Here is a 20,401-nt window from a genome sequence, read left to right as displayed (position 1 = left end):
TTCTACCGCCTCCTCCTTCCTTCTCCTCTCCTCCTCCTCCTCCTCCTCCTCCTCCTCTCCCTCCTCTTTCTTCCTCCACCTCCTCTTTCTTTCTCCTCCTCTCCTTCCTCCTCCTCTTCCTCCTCCTCCCCTTCTCTTTGCTTCCTCCTCCTCTTTCCTCTTCCTCCTCTTTGTTTCCTCCTCCCCCCTCCTTCTCTCCTCCTCCTCTCCCTCCGCGGGGCGGGAAAGGAGCGAGTCGGGGGGCGTCTCCGTCGGTTGCCAAACTTCGCTGCTGCTGCTGCTGCTGTTCTCCTCCCGCGGCCGGCAGCGGCGACGGCAGCAACTTCCTCTCCCCTTGCTCGCCTTGGCGCGGCTGCCCCATCCCGCGCGAGCCTGGATGAGCGGCTGCCCGGTGCGCGGCGGCGGCGGCGGCGGAGCATGGCGCTGGATCGGAGCTGGTCGGCCCCGCCGGTCCGGATTTGTCCTCCCCGGCTTCCTCTGGTGCTGCTGGTGGTGCTGGTGATGCTCTCGGCTGCCGCCCGGGCCGCCTACCCTCGCTTCTCGCCCTTCTTCTTCCTCTGCACCCACCACGGGGAGTTGGAAGGGGACGGCCAGCAAGGCGAGGTGCTCATCTCCCTCCACTTGGGGGGCAACCCCACTTTCTACGTGCCGGGACAGGAATATCACGGTAAGGTTCATTTTTTTTTAAAAGAAAGCTCCGTTTATAATAGGGGTGCGAAGCTCTCGTGGGTCTCGAGTCCCATCATCCCCGATCAGGGCGGGGGGGGGGCTGGGGGAGTTGGAGATCACCAGATTTGAGGGGGGGGAGGGTCTGTTCGTGGGAAGGGTGGACGCGTGTTTGGCTCGTGGTCGACTCCGAGGAGATTCCCCGCCTGAATCTGATGCCCCGATGGACTCCGAGTCCCATCATCCCCGATCAATGCGATTTAGCGGATGGGGAGAATAGGAGATCACTAGATGGGTGGGGGGGAAGGGTCTTTTCGTGGGAAGGGTGGACGCGTGTTTGGTCCGTCGTCGACTACGAGGAGTTTCCCCGGCTGAATCTGATGCCCCGATGGACTCCGAGTCCCATCATCCCCGATCAATGCGATTTAGCGGATGGGGAGAGTGGGGGATCACTAGATTGCGGGCGGAGGGTCTTTTCGTGGGAAGGGTGGACGCGTGTTTGGTCCGTCGTCGACTCCGAGGAGATTCCCCGGCTCAATCTGATGCCCCGATGGACTCCGAGTCCCATCATCCCCGATCAACGCGATTTAGCGGGTGGGGAGAGTCGGAGATCACTAGATTGGTGGGGGGGGGAGGGTCTTTTCGTGGGAAGGGTGGACGCGTGTTTGGTCCGTCGTCGACTCCAAGAAGATTCCCAGGCTGAATCTGATGTCCGCCAGCCACTCCCGATGGACTCCATCATCCCATCATCCACGACCAGCGCTATTTGACCGGGGGTGGGGTTACGGGGCTGGGGGAGAAGGAGATCACCAGATTGGGGAAAGGGTCTTTTTGTGGGGCTCCTGTTTGGCTCGTCGTCGACTTCGAGGGCACCGCCGGCTCAATCTGATGCCCCGATGGAACTCCGAGTCCCATCATCCCCGATCAACGCGATTTAGAGGGGGGGGGGACTAGGAAATCACCAGATTGGGGGGAAAGGTTTTTTTTCTGTGGTTGGGGTTTGGCGCGCGTGGCGATGGTTTCGATGGGGCGCGTGGGGTGGGCGGGCTTTGCCGTCTGGTTTTTGTAGTCCGGGCAAGATCGGGAGGCGAAACTGGGAAAGTTTAGGGTGGCATTTCGGATGGAGAGTCTCGGCCATCCAGGTCGTGGCAGTTTCAAAAGGTCGCCTTTTCCCTCCCTCCCTTTCCCACTTGTCTTTCCCCTTTTTCCTCCCCATCGGGTCTTATTATTTGCTTTTGCATTTCTGCATTTTATTTTACGGACTAATAAATCCCAAAGGCTGCCTTTTCCCCGACTTTTAAACTCTCCCATGGAGGCACAGATCGCCGCGCGTTTCGACGGCTCAAATGCCTGCGGAATTTAGCAGCCGAGACTACTGGTTTAACAAACGCCTTCAAGGAAAGGAAGAGAGAGAGAAAAAGTCCAGTTGCTTTTTGGGGGGTGAGGGGGAAGCACTTTTGAGGTCCCCTTGTATTCTCGCACTTAAAATACTTCTCTCCGGCTCTCCCCGTCCCGTTGGGTGGGACCGGAGCGTGTCGCCTATGGAGGGACAAGTCCCTTGGTCAGCCACCCCCCTAACCAAAACCCCAGAAACCTTAAGAAATAGCGCTTTCCGCCTCCAAAGTTGGGGGTCTCGGAAGCGCGGAGATCTGGAATAACAACAACAAACAACAACAACATTCCCGTCAGTTTAAGAGAATAATTTCTCCTTTCTTTAGAGGTTTTCAAATGCTTGTAGATGTAGAAAATACTTGGTTGATACTTAGGACGCTGGCAGCCACCCGTATCAACCATTAGCACCAGTCAATGGTATTTGTGATGCATTTTTGAATGTTCAGTTGACTTGAGTTTCATGTTGAATGAATAAAGTATATAATAATGAGAGCCTTCCCGGTCCGTTTAAGAGGATAATTCGCCTGTCTTTAGAGGGTTTTCCAAATAACGCTGTGCTTTTAAATGACACCGTGCAAGAAATCGCAACCTGCAATATACAATAGATATTTTTTCCCCTCGGGGTTAGGAAGGTAGGGAGGCTTTGGGGCAGTGGTGAAATTCTGTGGGCATGGCTTGGTGGGGATGGCAGGGGAAAGATACTGCAAAATCCCCATTCCCTCCCCACTCCTGGGGCCAGCCAGAGATGGTATTTGCCGGTTCTCAGAACTACTCAAACTTTCTGCTACCGGTTCTCCAGAACCTGTCAGAACCTGCTGAATTTCACCCCTGTTTTTTTTTTGAAGGGGGGGAAACGTTGGAGGACGAAAACTAGGTTTCAATCTCAGTTTGACCATTAACTTCCCTTGGGTGGTCTCAAATGTCCCCCCCTCCCAAACCCCAGCCTGAATTACCTGGGGAGGTCATTAGAAGTTAAAACAGAGGGGGGGGGGCGCTCAAACATTCTCCTTGGAGAAGAGTGGGACAAATCCTCTGAAATAATAGCCTCGGCTTATTAATTCCGTGGTAATTTAGCTGTCGAACCACATGGTGGGCTGTTTATCAACGAAAGAGTTTTAAAGGACTGATTAAAAAGAAAGAGTTGGAGAATGAAGTCTGAAGACGACAAATGTGCACGCTTGGGAATTGCCTTCTCTTAAAAGCTGTGTGTAGATTCCTGGGGTAAAAAAAACAATTTTGCACATTGTGTCATTGTGTAAGGAGATACATATTAAAGGGAGAAAGGGATGAGCTTCCCCATCCTGAGCCGTCAAAGAGAGGAAGGGGTGAAATTTCTAATTAGCAAAAGGAGGATACAGACAGGGACGCGGGTGGCTCAGTGGCTAAGATGCTGAGCTTGTCGACCGGAAGGTCAGCGGTTCGAATCCCCTAGCGCCCGCATAACGGAGTGAGCTCCCGTGACTTGTCCCAGCTTCTGCCAACCTAGCAGTTTGAAAGCATGTAAAGATGCAAGTAGAAAAATAGGGACCGCCTTTGGTGGGAAGGTAACAGCGTTCCGTGCGCCTTCGGCATTTAGTCATGCCGGCCACATGACCACAGAGACATCTCCAGACAGCGAGACGAGCATTGCCCCCTAGAGTCAGGAATGACTAGCACATATGTGCAAGGGGAATCTTTACCTGTTAGGATAGATACAGGTGCGGCTGGCTGCTTTCTTAAGACTTAATGAGGACTTCAAGAAATGTTCAGATGGTGGGAATCAAACACACACAGACACACACACAGACATACACACACACATACGTGTTGGCATTGCCTGTAGGTGTTTGCTGCTTGTTTTAACTGTGACGTAAAGTGAAAATGACTGATTATGGGTGGGATTTATGTGTCGCTTGGCATCCCAGAGGCAAGGAGATCCTTGGGGGCTGTGACTTGTATAATGAATTGAATATCATGCCATGAACCGACTATCAGTAGCCCAGGGTAAATTTTATCTTTTTCCTTCCAAGCTAAAGTATAAAAACTAGCCGGTTTGAGGGCTGTATGGTGCTCTCTGAGCTTGGTTGTTGATGTTAGTTGCGAAGTCGTGTCCGACCCATCCTGACCCCCATGGACCCCCACGTTCCTCCAAGCCTTCCTGTCCTCTACTATCCTCCGGAGTCCATTTACTGCTTCAATGACTCCATCCAGCCACCTCCTTCTCTGCCATCCCCTTCTTCTTCTGCCCTCCATCATTCCCAGTATGAGGCTCTTCTCCAGGGAGTCCTTCTTCCTTCTCATTAGGTGACCAAAGTCTTTGAGTTTCCTCTTCAGGATCTGGCCTTCTAAAGAGCAGCCAGGGTTGATCTCCTCTAGGACTGACCGGTTGGATGGCCTTGCAGTCCAAGGGGACTCAATGCAGGAGTCTTCTCCAGCACTAGAGTTCAAAGGCCTCCATTCTTTGGCGCTCAGCCTTCCTTATGGTCCAACCTTCACAGCCATCCATTGCAACTGGGGAAACCACAGCCTTGATTATACACACTTTTGTTGGCAGGGTGACGTCTCTGCTTTTTAGGATGCTGTCTAGATTTGCCATAGCTTTCCTCCCCAGGAGCAAGCACCTTTTAATTTCTTGGCTGCAATCCCCATCTGCGGTGATCTTGTAGCCCAGGAAAATAAAACTTTGGTAGTTGCCGACATTGATGACGTTTCCTGGTTTGGTCCGCGAAACGTCTGCAAGAAAAATTATCAAAGCTCAGAGAGCACCAAGGAGCCCTCATATCAACCCTGAGCTGCAAATGTTCTCCTTTATTGGGTACCAGCTGGTTCGGTCGATAGCTTCCTCTCACAATAACAGTTCTTCAGAAGAAACTCTGGATGCGGAAAGCTAAGCCTGACGCTCAAGATTTGGAGGAGAGATGTGAAGGCTCCCTTGGGTGGCCTTTGGGGGGTACCTTCCCTTTCCTGAAGAGATAAATTGCCTTTTGGCTTGGAAACGACCCCCCCCTCCCCTCCAGAGTTGAGTGGTGTCATTTACAGGTCACCCAATAACTTCCAGAAGAGTGATCAGCCACTACGAACACAAGTCCCACCCTCTTCCCCTGGCCGCCACTATGACTGAGCTTTGTCATTCTGGGCGACCTCAAGAAAGAGAATTGATTTGACAATACATGCTGAAAATGGGGCTCTAAAGTGGCCTCAGTGAACCAATTCACTTTTATTGGAAGTCCCCACATTGTCTGTTTCCCCTTTCATATTTAAATGGAAGGCCTCCATTAGGTTGGAGTGAGATTCTCTTGGTGAAGGGATTTGTTTTTCGCGGAGCGGCAAAAGCCATCTCCGTACATAAAGACGTGAAAAACCGCTGGTGTTTAATCGTGCCGTTCTTTTCTCCTGTTATCAATTTCTTCTTTCATAAGGTAAAGGTTCCCCATCACACATGTGCGTTAGTCATTCCTGACTCTAGGGGGTGGTGCTCATCTCCGTTACAAAAACCAAAGAGCCAGTGCTGTCCGAAGATGTTCTCCAATGTCATGTGGCCGGCATGACTAAACGCTGAAGGCGCACAGAACGCCGTTACCTTCCCACCAAAGGTGGTTCCTATTTTTCTACTTGCATTTTTTTACGTGCTTTCGAACTGCTAGGTTGGCAGAAAGTGGGACAAGTAACGGGAGCTCACTCCGTTATGGTGCGCTAGGGATTCGAACCGCCGAACTGCCGACCTTTCTGATCGACAAGCTCAGCGTCTTAGCCACTGAGCCACTGCGGCCCTCTTTTATTTATTTTATTTTATTTTATTTTATTTTATTTTATTTTCATACATAAGGCCATGAAAAACAGCTTGCGTTTGTCCTGTCCTTCTTTTCTCCTCTTATCAATTTCTTCTTTCATACCAGCTTGCAATTATTCTCTGTCTCTCCGTCAGCGTGCAAACTGTTCAGCACTTCAGGAGTTGAATACCTCCCCGGCCTCTGAAGCCAACTGATTTCCAAAAAGCTAAGCAGGGTTGAAACTGGTTACTAGTCGGATGGGAGACCAAACTCTTAGCTTGGAAGGCTGGGGGGGGGGAGGGAAATGCCCTAAAAGAAGGCAATGGCTACTTCAAAGTTCCTAGGGGAAAAAAAGTTCACGGGCGTGTCCTGGTTTTAACACTAGGAATGAAACTCAACTTGATGGACTCTCAACATTTGAATTGTTGAGCACTGTCACTGAGTAGCAGCTGCCCCCCAGTCTGTGGACAGAGCATCGGACCAGGACATACTTGAAACTGGGCAATGCAAAAAAAGTGAAGCCCCATCCACCAGATGCAGTCCGCATGGGAAACCACACCCTTTCCAGTTTCTGTTTCGTTTCGTTTCTATTCTATTTTTATTCTACTCTACTCTACTCCCTATTCTATTCTATTCTATTCTATTTCTATTCTACTCTATTCTACTCCCTATTCTATTCTATTTCTATTCTATTTCTATTCTACTCTATTCTATTCCCTGTTCTATTCTATTTCTATTCTACTCCCTATTCTATTCTATTCTATTTCTACTCTACTCGTTTATTCTATTCTATTCTATTTTTATTCTACTCTACTCTACTCCCTATTCTATTCTATTTCTATTCTATTTCTATTCTATTTCTATTCTATTTCTATTCTATTTCTATTCTATTTCTATTCTACTCCCTATTCTATTCTATTCTATTCTATTCTATTCTATTTCTATTCTACTCTACTCTATTCTACTCCCTATTCTATTCTCTTTCTCTTTCTACTCTACTCTACTCATTATTCTATTCTATTCTATTTTACTCTTTCTATTCTACTCATTCTATTCTATTCTTTTTTCTATTCTATTTTTTCTATTCTATTTTCTACTCTATTCTACTTTATTCTACTCTACTCCCTATTCTATTCTATTTCTATTCTACTCTACTCTATTCTACTCCCTATTCTATTCTATTCTCTTTCTATTTCTACTCTACTCTACTCATTATGCTATTCTATTCTATTCTATTTTACTCTTTCTATTCTACTCATTCTATTCTATTCTTTTTTCTATTCTATTTTTTCTATTCTATTTTTCTACTCTATTCTACTTTATTCTACTCTACTCCCTATTCTATTCTATTCTATTCTATTCGAATTATTTTTTATTATATTCTATTCTCATTCTATTCTATTTCTATTCTATTCTATTCTACTCCTTATTCTATACTATTCTTTTTTTCTATTCTATTTTTTTCTATTTTATTCTACTCTACTCTACTACCTATTCTATTCTATTAGTACTATTTTTTCTTATTCTATTCTCATTTTACTCTATTTCCATTCTATTCTATTCTGCTCTACTCTACTATTTATTCTACTCTATTCTTACTATTTTTTCTTATTCTATTCTACTCTCATTCTATTCTATTTCTTTTCTATTCCATTTTTTCTATTCTACTCTACTCTGCTCCCTATTCTATTTCTATTTCTATTCTACTCTACTCTACTCCAATTATGGTGGTCAAAGCACATTCCATTGTCTCCAGCAATATCCTCTGACACACTTACAGAAAAATAAGAATCTTTGCTTCGTTTCCTGAATGTCAAGGGAGTAGTAGATTCACAGTGCAGCAGCTCTTGAGGCCAAAGAAAAGGGTCCATCTTTAGAGGAGCTTTTCCTACAGATCTTAATATAGAAAAAAAATTCATAATGAAACATGTTATTCCTCTTTTCTATGGAGGTTTCAACACCTGCGTAACCCATTACCCTCATACAGTTATAGGTGTTTATCCCCAAACCTATCATAATGTATTGCAATGAAGTGACTTCCCTGTAAATCTTTATTTTCCCGTTGCGGAAATCACCCCCTCCGGCACACCTCAAATATCTCATTTATATACATACTATGTTTTTCAGTCCAGCAACTCCATTGATAAAGCAAAAGAATACTTAGTATGAGGATTCAAGTTCACTGTGCATTCATTTCCTAAATAGGCTCTGTCTGTCTGTCTCTGTCTGTCTGTCTGTCTCTCCCTCTCTCTCTTTCTCTCTCTCTCTCTCTCTCACCCACACATGCACACACACACCTTAAATCCAAGAAGCCAAAAGAGGTGGTAGAAATACCTGCCTTTGGGAACAAAGAAGAAGAAAGGAGTAGAAGAATAAAGAAGATTAAGTTACCATTGGTTCAGTTAACTTCTTCTGCTATTTTCTTGCTCTCAAAGTTTACGATCAAACAGTTCCAATTTGTTACGTCTTTATTAAACCACCACCTATACTACACAGTTGCTTCCTTACATTTTCGAAGAAAACCGCAGGCTCAAAACCCTTGCTCTGCACTACAGTCACATACAGGAAAGGCTATCCTATAAACGTGGCAGGAGAAACTGTAGGCAGATCATACGAAAACGAAACGCAGAGCGACTAAAACTGATAATTACAGTGGGGTGGGGTGGGATGGGGGAAATGTTGGATACTAAAGCAAGACTTCCTTGCGTTGATAAGACAACTTTTGTTTTTTTTTAATCACACCACATGTGTGGTTAGAGTTCAGGGCCACAACAGATAGAATTGTATTTCTTGATGAACTGTAGATTAGCTAGCTTTATCACACTACATGTGTCGCGGGTTAGGCTGGAAGTGGTAGCGTTGCATCTCTTCATGGATTGAGTTTCAGCTGTTTGGAGCTGATACGTTAGCTCTGAGGTTCTTTTGTTTGGGATCATTTACATTGAGACTCTTGGTACCTTCCTTAAGCCAGCTTTATTTTAAATGGATCCTTCTTGTGAATTTCAGAAACACAGTCCCCCCCGAGATTTACATTTTTTTTAAATCTTTCAAATTATTTTGCCCAGGCGTAGAAATAGCAAGTAATGAATTCAGTTAGGGGGTAGTTGTTGGGTGTGTGTGTGTGTGTTTTTGCATTGATGAAAGAAATGTCCTCCTGGGTTCGGCTCCAAGTGGGGAAAAAGACACTGGAGACATGGAGGCTGCTTGGAAAGATGGTTTAATGGTGGAACAGGATCATATGGATTGAGCTCCTGAACAGAAAAGGTGGATCACATGCTTCAATGTTGGGTGGAGAAGAAGAGAAGGGCTGAGGGAGGGGCTTGCTAGGCTTTTTATACCCTGTTTAGTCCCATCTCTCTGTTTCCTGTTCCTGTGTAAGAAATGCATTCTGATTGGTTTGTCAGACTCCCATGGGGCCATGCAGGGGCAACTCTCTAGGCTGTGTTTTGAATCCAGGTTTGTTTGAGTTCTCAGATGCCGTGTGGTCAGTTGGGTAAAGATCCTTAATCCCTTCCCCCTGGAGCTGCAGTGGAGAAGTCTTTATTATGTAAAGTGGGCTAGCTTGGCCTTCTTAACGGCCCATTAACAAGGTGGGGATGGGCAGGAAGCTACAGGCAGCTATTCTGTCTTTTAAAACATGTTTCTTTCTTTTCACATCCAGAGAAATATTCTGTCTTTTCAATATTTCCTAGGATGTTTCATTTTTCTGGGAGAGGGCTGGGTGATAACTTCCTACAGCATCATCATATATCATGAAATGAAAGATAGATTTTATTTCATTGAGGGATCTGAAAGCTAATCTCTCTTACTCAACTAAAGTGGAGAGAGTAAACTATATTATACAAAGCCTTCTCTGATTAATATGTAGATGGAAAAGGAAGGAAATGGACTTGAAGCATTTGGAATGTATGCACCCCAGTCCTAAAACGGTTTAATAGCAATAGCATATACCGCTTCATAGTGCTTTTACAGCCCACTCTAAGCGGTTTACAGAGTCAGCCAGTGGTGAGATTCAATTTTTTTTTTACTACCGGTTCAATGGGCATGGAATGGTGGCCTAGTGTTGAAGAAACTCATCTCCACTCAGAAGGTTTGAGTCCCCAGGCAGTGGGAGATGTTTCTCTATCTGGGTGAGAAGAGAAAATATCTGCTGCGAATTCCGCATAGGCATCAGGAAGGGCATTCAGCCAGTAAATGCTCAGCTCCACCCAGTCGCCCCGACTCTAAGCCGAATTTAGGGATTACATGATCAGAAAAAAGGGAATTTTCAAGAAGTAGTTTGAAGCAAAGCTAGGCCACCTTTTGATTGTCGATGGTTTAACATGGGGCAGGGACCATGAATGTGGTAGGCCACATTCTGTATCTAGATGGATTGCGTTTGTGTCATGCATGAAGAATAGAATAGAATAACAGAATTGGAAGAGACTTTGTAGGTCATCTAATTCAACTCCTCACCCAAGCAGGAGACCTTACCTACAACATTTCTGACAGATGGCAGCCCAGTCTCTTCTGGAGAGTCAAGACCACACACTAAGTTCCAGTTAAGTTGATTTATTACTCGTGTCTATATGCAAGAATCTACTCTACTTCCCCCCCCCTTTTTTAAATTGACAAACATGTAAAATACACACACACACACAAAAGTTAGACGTACACCACATTTATACAATACGAACAGGAACTTCCTGTTTTTTTATAATAGCAATCATCAATCGATACCGCTCACCTTATATTATTTCCCCTTCTATTGTATTTCATTTGGATTTCACCATTCTTAACCCTCTTATTTTACTCGTAACTATTATTTTTTGAGTTTTGTTATATTCCTTCATTGATTCTTGTTTCTTTCCTCCATCCGCCTATACCGTTTATCCCATATCTGGTAGAATTCTGATTCTTCCTTTCCCTGGATTTGTCCATTTCGGCACAGTCCATAATCTTTCTTATTATTTCATCTTCATTTGGGATTAATTTGTTTTTCCATTTCTGGGCAAAGGCAATCCTTGCCGCTGTAAGTATATGTAGTATTAAATACTGGATTTCTTTTTTGTGTTTCACCGACATAATTCCTAATAAAAAAACTTCAGGTTTCCATTCTATTTTAACCCCTGTTATTGCCTCCAGCCAATTTTTGATCCTTTTCCAAAAAGATTTTGCCTCCTCACGAATCTACTCTATCAAATTGGTACTCAATAAGAGTTAACAGAATTAAAGACGGTTCTACTTAGACCATTGGTGGGAATGTAATGATTCCATGCTGATTCCTCTCTTGATTCCACCCCAGGCTCTGCCTGTGATATGTTATTATAGAGTTCACGTAAAAGTCTTTTATTTTTTATGTCACACCACTAAATAGTAGGAAAATCTGCTCCTGGTTTCCACTTTAGCAACGATTCTGAAACTGTTTGCTGAATAGGCCCCTTGAGCTGTGGGTTACCCACTCCTGTTATAAATTTTTCAGTTGGCATAGATAGAAGAATTACGCACCGCTGGGTTTGCTATTTGGGGCAACCGCAGATTTCGATCAAAGAAAACAATTCCGATGCAGACTCAAACTTACCTGAAAAAGAATTTGTTACAGAAGCGATGGGGAAGAATTAGCCTGAGCAAAGATTAACTTTCAGATAGATTGAGAAGTCTAATTTGCACCCAGAGAAATTTAATCAGGGAAGTATCAGAAGGCAATGACTGTATTTGATCTTCATAAATAACGGAAGGACAAAAAACCCCAAAACCGTTCAGCAAACAAGGAAGTGACAAGATAGGTTTTTTTTGTGGCCCGCCAGCAGCCAGTGGAGCTGGCAGCAGATTTGGACAGTGAGGAGGTTGCGGAGGGACATGGGCCTCAGTCTGATGAGGGCTCTGTGTCGGAGGCAGAGAGAGGGCCAGAGCCGTATGCCAGTTATCAGCTGCCTTCAGAGCTAGACAGCAGTGAGGCAGAGGAACAGCTGGAGCCTGTTCCCAGCTGAAGGCAGCTGATAACTATGCACATACACAGAGCTGCCTGAAGAAAAGAACAACTAAGAAATCAGGGTCGACTTGTGAGTAAAGCCACAGGTGGACGATGAATGGCTCCTCCCATAGGAAATAAAAGAGGAGCAAAAGGGGAGTGGGCTTTTGCAGGAAACAATTCGTTCGTTCATTCGCTTCAGGAGTGTGAAGATCTGTCCGTGAATCTCAGAGACTCTGTGCCAAGTCTTTCCTTGCACAGCACTGCGTTTGGACAATATTTACATGGCAGCTTTCCAAGCTAGATAAGGTCTGTGGTCATAAATTCACCTTTGAAAGTCTGTTGGCCAGGCCTTGGCTGAATGTGAATGAGAGGAATTCACAGTTGTTTAATAAAAGGGGTTTTGTCGGGACCAGGAATCTGCTTCGTGCTCTTTGGGGAAGCCTAGGCCAGAACAGAGTTTTAGGGAAGCTGGGTGATATTTTAGGGCTAACTAAGGATACGTATGGGGATAGATAGATGCATGAGCCAGTGCTTTCCGAAGACGTCTCCATGGTCATGTGGCCGGCATGACTAAATGCCCAAAACGTTCTGTTTTTGCTGGCAGAGACACCACAGGCCATTCCTTCATATTTCCAGGGCAGCCCCGCAGGCCATATCTAAGCACCCCGTGGGCCGTATCCAGCCCCTGGGCCTTGAGTTTGATAGCAATAGAATAGCAGTTAGACTTATATACCGCTTCACAGTGCTTTACAGTCCTCTCTAAGGGGTTTAGAGTCGATATATTGCCCCCAACAATCTGGCTCCTCATTTTACCAATGTCGGAAGGATGGAAGGCTGAGTCCACCTTGAGCCTGGTCAAGATCGAACTGCTGACAGTGGGCAGAGTCAGCCTACAATACTGTATTCTAACCACTGCGCCACCAGGAAGCAGAATTAAAAATGGAATAAACGAGGAAAAAAGGAAGGAAGGAAGGAAGGAAGGAAGGAAGTAGTAATAATAGCACTTAGACATATACCACTTTACAGTGCTTTACAGCCCCCTCTAAGCTGTTTACAGAGTTGGCCTCTTGCTCCCAACAATCTGGATCCTCATTGTACTGACCTCGGAAGGATGGAAGGCTGAGTCAACCTTGAACCGGTCAGGATTGAACTATTGACAGTTGACAGAGTCAGCCTGCAATACTGCATTCTAACCACTGGGAGGAGGAAAGGAAGGACTTAGACTTATATACCCCTTCACAGTGGTTTTACAGCCCTCTCTAAGCGGTTTACAGAGTCAGCCTCTTGCCCCCAACAATCTGGGTCCTCATTTTACCGACCTCGGAAGGATGGAAGGCTGAGCCAACCTTGAGCCGGTGAGACTTGAACTACCAAACTGCAGCTGAAGTAGCCTACAGAACTGCACTCTAACCACTGCGCCACCTCGGCTCTTCATACCCCTGGTTTAGAGTGATTGGATTTGGCACCATCAACAAAAGTAGGGATTGCTTGGAAAAAAGCTTAGGATAGCACACAGAAGAGAGCCTGTTTTCTGCGAAGAATGGCATCTCGGAAACCTGTGCAGGCTTGCTTCTTGCTGTTGGGCAACATTTAGCAGAAAAAGGGGGAAAAAAGGAAAAGAAAGATGCATTCTAGCGAAGAGGCGTCTTGTTGAATATTTTGGGGGACTATGCGACATCCAGGAAAGCAGTAGATTAGAGGCCTCCCTGGGGGCTTACCGTCCTGTTGGTTTTCTCTGGGAAAAGATTGGGAAACCTCAAGAATGCTCAACTTGTGGCAGCTTCAAAGGTGGCTCCGTGCCAAATGGAACTAGCAACAGGAACAAACACTGGAGATTGTTCTGCCAGGATTTAACTCATCACAACAGAAAGCACACCTGTCACAATGACAGTGCAGGGGGCGGGTGGGGGGGACGAAAGATCAGGACACGTTCAGGAAATGCATTTGCAATCTTAGGTATTCAGCCATGTGTGCACATCCAGTTAAGGGTCCTTCCCTTCCCTCCCAATCATTTAAAACTATTTTTTTTGCTCCAAATTTTCGTTAGTTTATCAAAACACAAAAATAAAAAGGGAAATAGCAGGACTGTAGGGCAGGAAAGAGGGACACGGTGGCTCAGCCTGTCAATCAGAAATTCGGCAGTTCGGCGGTTCGAATCCCTAGCGCTGCATAACAGAGTGAGCTCCCGTGACTTGTCCCAGCTTCTGCCAACCTAGCAGTTCGAAAGCACGTAAAAAAAAATGCAAGTATAAAAATAGGGACCACATTTGGTGGGAAGGTAACAGCATTCTGTGCACCTTCGGCATTTAGTCATGTCGGCCACATGACAACGGAGACGTCTTCGGACAGCTCTGGCTCTTCGGCTTTGAAACAGAGATGGGTGCTGTCCCCTACAGTCGGGAATGACTAGCACATATGTGTGAGGGGAACCTTCACCTTTTTATGTACAAGCCGCATCTATAACAATAAATCTATCAACGTTTCATTTTGCCCCCCACTTCAAGCACAAAATCCAAGGGCAATCAATTTAGCCATCTCTGCTAATTCCATCAGAAAAACTGAAAAAAAACTATATTTAACATGTCTTAAGATACTAAATTAATAAGACAAGTGTCTTCAAAAACTGCATATTTTTCTGACTCTTGGGGGCTAATAACCTTCCTGAGCAACTTACTTTTAAATCCAAAGATCACATTTTAAGTCCAGTTTTTCCACCATTGACACAAGATGAGAAATTGGCACGACATTATCAAACAAAGGAAGCATTTTTTTAAAAAATCCACTGTTCTAATGTAACCTTAACTGGAAACTACTGTGCCTACCTGCTAATAAAAGAAATATGTAATATCCTGCTTCCCCACCCCCTTGTCGCCAAACCTTTGCTGTTAATGGATGTAAATATCCATGATTATAATATGCAGAGGAACAGTAGTTGCGAGGCTGAATTATATTCCTGACTTAAAGCAATCCACATCATGGAGTAAAAAATGTAAAGGTTCCCCTTGCACATATGTGCTAGCCATTCCCGACTCTAGGGGGCAGTTCTCATTTCCGTTTCAAAGCCAAAGAGCTAGCGCTCTCCGAAGATGTCTCTGTGGTCATGTGGCTGGCATAACTAAATGCCGAAGGCACAAGGAACACTGTTACCTTCCCACCAAAAGTGGTTCCTATTTTTCTACTTGCATTTTTTACATGCTTTTGAACGGCTAGGTTGGCAGAAGCCAAGTAACAGGACCTCACTCCGTTACACGATGCTAGGGATTCGAACCGCTGAACTGCCGACCTTTCTGATCGACAAGCTCAGTGTCTCAACCACTGAGCCACTTTATCCCATGTTATAAATGATATATGGATGTAAATCTGTCCTTTGATTGAGCAGGGACACCTCATCTTTATCTACATCACTTTCTCTTCATCCAACCCATGACTAATATCAAACTGTTGTAGGATTTAAACCCAGCTTTCTGCCATTTTGACCTTTGATTATTTTTAGCCACAGGTGGAAGGATGTTGACTCAATTCCAGATTTTTTTAACTTAAAAAAAAAGAGTACCATATTTTTCGGAGTATAAGATGCAAAAAAAGAGGGTGAAAATGTGGGTGCATCTTATATACTGAATGCAGCATTTTTGGCCTCCCCAAACCCCACCCCTTCACAAAAATGGACGTGCAAAAAGTTTAGGAGGCCTGCAAAATACTCCTGGGGGCTAGATAGGGCAAAAACAAGTGAAAAATGTGCTGATTTTTGCTCATTTTTGCCCCTTCAGCCCCCAGGAGCACTCTACAAGCCTCCTAAAGGCTATGCATGCCCTTTTTTTTGGCAAAAATGGGCCTGTTTTCATGAAAAATAGGCTGTTTTTTGCTCATTTTGGGGGCCTCCAGGAGTACTTTGCAGGCCTCTCAAATTCTCTGCATGCCCCGTTTTTCACAAAATATGAGGCATGCCGAGGATTCTGGAGGTCTGCAGAGTGCAAAAACTTTTTTTAAAAATCTACCTCTTCAAAATCTTGGTGCATCTTATACTCTGGTGCATCTTATAGTCCAAAAAATACAGTAGATTTAGAATACCCAATTCTGAAGGTCCTTTGAGACTTACTTTCCAGGGTCATTGCTTACTCAAAGTGTTGAGAAACCCAGCGCAGGCATCTTTTAATGAACCAGGCCACCAGATGAAATGTTTGCAGCCCCTGATGTGACAACGTGCATGCAGCGTAAGTTGTATTAAATTAGCGTAGTAAAGAGAATGCGAATTCTGGCCAAGAATATCAATTTTGCCTTCCCTGCAAAAGAGACTTGCCCCAATTTTGACAGCTGCTCTTCGTGGAAGGCTTACTGTTTTTCCCACAACGTCAGAGGCCGTAGCTCATTAGCAGAGCCTCTGATTTGGAAGGAGCAGATCCCAAGTGCGAATAACTTGGAAAGATCCAAGGCCAAAGCCTTGAAGAAATCTAGCGAGCAACGAATTTTGCGTGTCGGGAAGCAAGTGAACAAATTTGATCATCAATTTAATTCTTCTCAAAGGAAGGGTGGAAAGACTTAGGGGCGTGACTTTAGCTCCGGTCAGAGGTGGTATTCGGCCACTTTGGACAGGATCACCCGAACCGGTAGTGGAAATCGCGCGTGGGCCTGACCACCCGCTTTGGCTCTATGGTGTCCTATTTAGGCACGTTTTCAAGCTGTGTGCATGCGTGCAAGCCGCATGTGCGATCAAAGTGCGCGGAAGGCCCAGTGCATGCGTGGATGGGGCGGACATGCGCATGCTCACATTTGCGAACTGGTAGGGAAAGTAAGTGAATACTACCCATGGCTCCGGTGCATTTTCTTTTTTATTCCTAAATACTTTCCTTTTAACATCACTCTGATTCCGACACAGTTCATGGCTGGACTAGCTGAAACTCTCTTCTGAATCGTTCTGTGTCCTTGCCTGAAAATTGCTCCAGAGCCCTGAATAAACTGGTCTAAGCACACCGAATTTGGTAATGCCCAAATAAATGTTAAAATAAGCCTCGTCCTACTGTTCTGACCCAGGCTTCCGAAGAGCATGAAGCCGACTCTGATAAAACCTCTCTTATTTAGGTTAAAGGGAATTCCTCTCCAGCAAAGTCCCAGCAAACAGTCTTTCAAGAGATTTCACAACTGCAGACCTTTATCAGGCTTGGAGAGCTGCCAGGCCGATATCTTCCAAACTCCATGTTGTAGCAGCAATTACTTGGCAAGAAGTCAGGAACAGATCTTCACCCTAATGAACTGAACTAATTGTCTCCTGCAAACTCCACTCCCCTTTCGCTCCTCTTTATTCCCTCTGGGAGGGGCCATTCACCATCCACCGTGACTTTACTCACGAGTCGGCCCTTGTTCCCTAACTGTTTCCTTCTCCCGGCAGCTCTGTGCATGCTCACATCGGGAACAGGCTCCAACTGTTCTTCTGCCCCACTCATCTCTGACTTCGAAGGCAGCTGATAACTGTCATACAGCACTGGCCCCTTCTCTGCCTCCGAAGCAGAGCCCTCATCAGAGCCTTCCCCAGACTCCAGGACTGGCCCATCTTCCTCCCGAACCTCCTCAATGTCTGAGTCTGCCACCAGTTCCGCTGGTGGGTCACAAGACCTCCTTGGATAACACTAGTCCTTAAATTTTCTTAGCTATTAAGATTTCTTTTTGGTTTGTGGCTTACTGGAAATTTTGCACTAACAAAATATCCTTGGAGACAGATGTATACCTGAAGGCAAATTTGGAACCCCATTCTGCTTTATTTGAAATGGTATGCAGGATTGTGTCTGGGGAGAAAGTATCCCAGGGGCCTGTTTGGGACATCTGGTGTTTGGTAAGAGAGGTTCTAGAAAAAGGAGAGTTCAACCATGGCAACTGTAAGATTTGTGGACTTCAACTTCCAGAATTTCCCAGCCAGTCATGGGGAAGGAGTGGCAAAGCCTGAGGGCAGAGTTAAGAGAGGCATCAGCCTAGAGTTGCAACGTAGTCACAAATGGACTAATTCCAACCCCTCTTGAATTCCATGAAGCCCCAAATAATGCTAGCCATTAGTTGACTAGATTCCTGTACATATTGCATGAGCAATAAGCCAGTTTGTTTGGAACCTAACATTTGTGAGATCTTTTGCACCTAACAAATATCCTGAAAAACATCAGAACTAAGAAATGGGTAGAGCTTCAACTCGCTTGTGACTCTTTTTAACTATTTACTTCCATCCTGCCTTAACATTTTACAAATATCTCAAGGCAACAACCATATCCAACAAACCTCTTCCTCTTATTTTCTCAACAACAACAACAACAACCCTGTGTAGTGGGTTGGGCTAAGAGTGAGTGAATGGCCCAAGGTAATCCAGCTAGCTTTCATGGCTGCGTCGGGACTAAGAACTCATGGTTTCCCAATTTGTAGCCTGGTAACTTCACCACTACAGGGGCACGGAGGCTCAGTGGCTAAGACACTGAGCTTGTCGATCAGAAAGGTCGGCAGTTCAGCGGTTCGAATCCCTAGCGCCACATAACGGAGTGAGCTCCTGTTACTTGTCCCAGCTTCTGCCAACCTAGCAGTTCGAAAGCACGTAAAAATGCAAGTAGAAAAATAGGAACCAGCTTTGGTGGGGAGGGAACAGCATTCTGTCCACCTTCGGCATTGAGTCATGCCGACCACATGACCACGGAGACGTCTTCGGACAGCGCTGGCTCTTCGGCTTTGAAACGGAAATGAACACCGCCCCCTAGAGTTGGGAAGGACTAGCACATATGTGCGAGGGGAACCTTTACCTTTAACTTCACTACTAACCAGAGGTGGGTTCCTACCAGTTCGCACCTATTCGGTAGAACCAGTTCGTCAAATCTACCGAACCGGTTAGAAGAGGTTCCACCAGTGGACCCGGAAAGCAGGCCACACCTACAGAAGAGGTTCCAAAATGTTTTGAAACCCACCACTGGTCCTTGGATATGATTATTCTACACTATCATGCTCCTATTTATAAAACTCAGTGCCTCTGTGAAAGGTAAGGATGACTCCTGCGTTTGTGGTGCAATCAGAACATTGCGTGTGTTGAAGTTGTTTTAACGCAAACCAAAGATGCCTTTTAGAAAACAAGTTTACATCCTATTCTTATGCATGCCAGTGCTGTGTGTGAGGTCATTTCAGGGGGGTCTGACAAGTGTCGTCGGCATCTTCATATCCGGTCACATGGGCGGCAAACCACTCCCATCCGGTCACATGGGTGGCAAGCCACTCCCACAAAGGAGGCCACAGCCACAGAGTAGGTTCGAACAATTTTTGAAACCCACCACTGCCACTAACCCAAAGTGTGATGCCACACTCTGTGGGTACCACTTCTTGGGAGTTGAACAAGATTTATGATTCCAGGAAAGCTTCCTCCACTTCATAATTTCACATTTCCCAGATTTTTAAAAAATGACACTTTGGCTTGGATGTTGTTTTGTATATTTGCACTTTTACTTTATTGAGTCTAAGCTAGGTTTGTAAATGGGAGATTTTCCCAACTTTTCCCCCTTTCCATTTTAAAAGAAAGACGAGGGACTCCACTGCATTATGTAAAGCAGGAAAAGCAGAAATCATCTTGCCTCCAGGAATGATATGTGTGCAATTAAGTTATGCTTTTGTCCCTTTTGGAAATTCTTCCTATCTTTCTGTAAACATTTCCTGCTTGTACTTGTTTAAGGGAAATGTTCACTGTTTGTTGAACTTTGCTGTTGTTCTTGTGATTCCGTTTTCTCTCATTTGTGCCAGATCTCACAGGCCCTTGTGTGATATCAAATTACCTTATCACTGCAACTCCAGAAAGCATTTAAACTCTCTCGATCTAATTATGGAAGCAAAATGTTTTCTCCTTCAAATTAGGCTGAGTAGGAAGCCACTGCACTGGATTTGTTATCTGCTAAGACATTGGTCTGTCTTTCAGCTTTGGCAGAGCAAATACTTACAGTAATTAAACAAGGGAGTTTAAATCGGAGTTAAGAAGAGATGCACGAAGCTATCAAAATATTTGTGCTGATACTATATAATTGCCGGCCTAATGATACAGTTGTTTCAAGCATCTGCTTAAATGAGGCATGTCAGAAGGACTAACATTTTGCATGCCGATTTGCGATGGCAATAGAAGTGAGTTCATGTGTCATTCTTCCATCTGTACTAGTCTATTGTATAATAGAGATTTTTTTTTTTTTACTACAACGGCCTATTCAGAAATAGCACCCCCCCCCCCCCCCACAAAAAAAATGTTGCCATGCTGAGTGAGGTTCCAGGAAAATTATGTCATTATTTTGCAGCTCAGTCCATCTGGCCCTTTGGCTTTTATTTTTCATCCGGCGTATTTTTATTAAGATTTTGGGGTTTTTTTTTTTTTTTAGAGAATGAGGTTCTCTCAAGCTGGTTGATTGCTCTTTTCAACAAGTCCTGTTTTAGCAAAATGAAGATGGCAACATGTTACCAACCCAGCATTCAACTGGGGGAAGGAAATCATTAGTGCATTGGATTAGTTGATATATAAACAAGGAGTTTAATTAAGGATGCACATTGGGTAGCTGCCAAATTAAATCGGATGACACTGAAAGATTGTGTGTCTTTCCAATTCTCTCTGAAATGACTAGAACCCAAGGCAGACCATAACTCATTTTGTCAT

The 20,401-nt window shown here is 44.9% G+C and overlaps 1 protein-coding gene across 1 annotated transcript in view; it reads left to right on the top strand.

Annotated features, from left to right (window-relative positions):
- Positions 1-262: 262 nt before the first annotated feature.
- RELN (reelin) overlaps positions 263-20,401 on the top strand; it is a 380,071-nt gene continuing 359,932 nt past the window's right edge. Inside the window, 1 exon segment of the mRNA XM_032221885.1 lies at positions 263-667. Within this exon segment, the coding sequence (XP_032077776.1) occupies positions 418-667 (250 nt within the window). The 5' untranslated portion in view covers positions 263-417.

The sequence above is a fragment of the Thamnophis elegans genome, chromosome 7 (genome assembly GCF_009769535.1).
Source record: "Thamnophis elegans isolate rThaEle1 chromosome 7, rThaEle1.pri, whole genome shotgun sequence".
NCBI lineage: Eukaryota > Metazoa > Chordata > Lepidosauria > Squamata > Colubridae > Thamnophis > Thamnophis elegans.
This window is presented reverse-complemented; position numbering and strand designations above follow the sequence as displayed.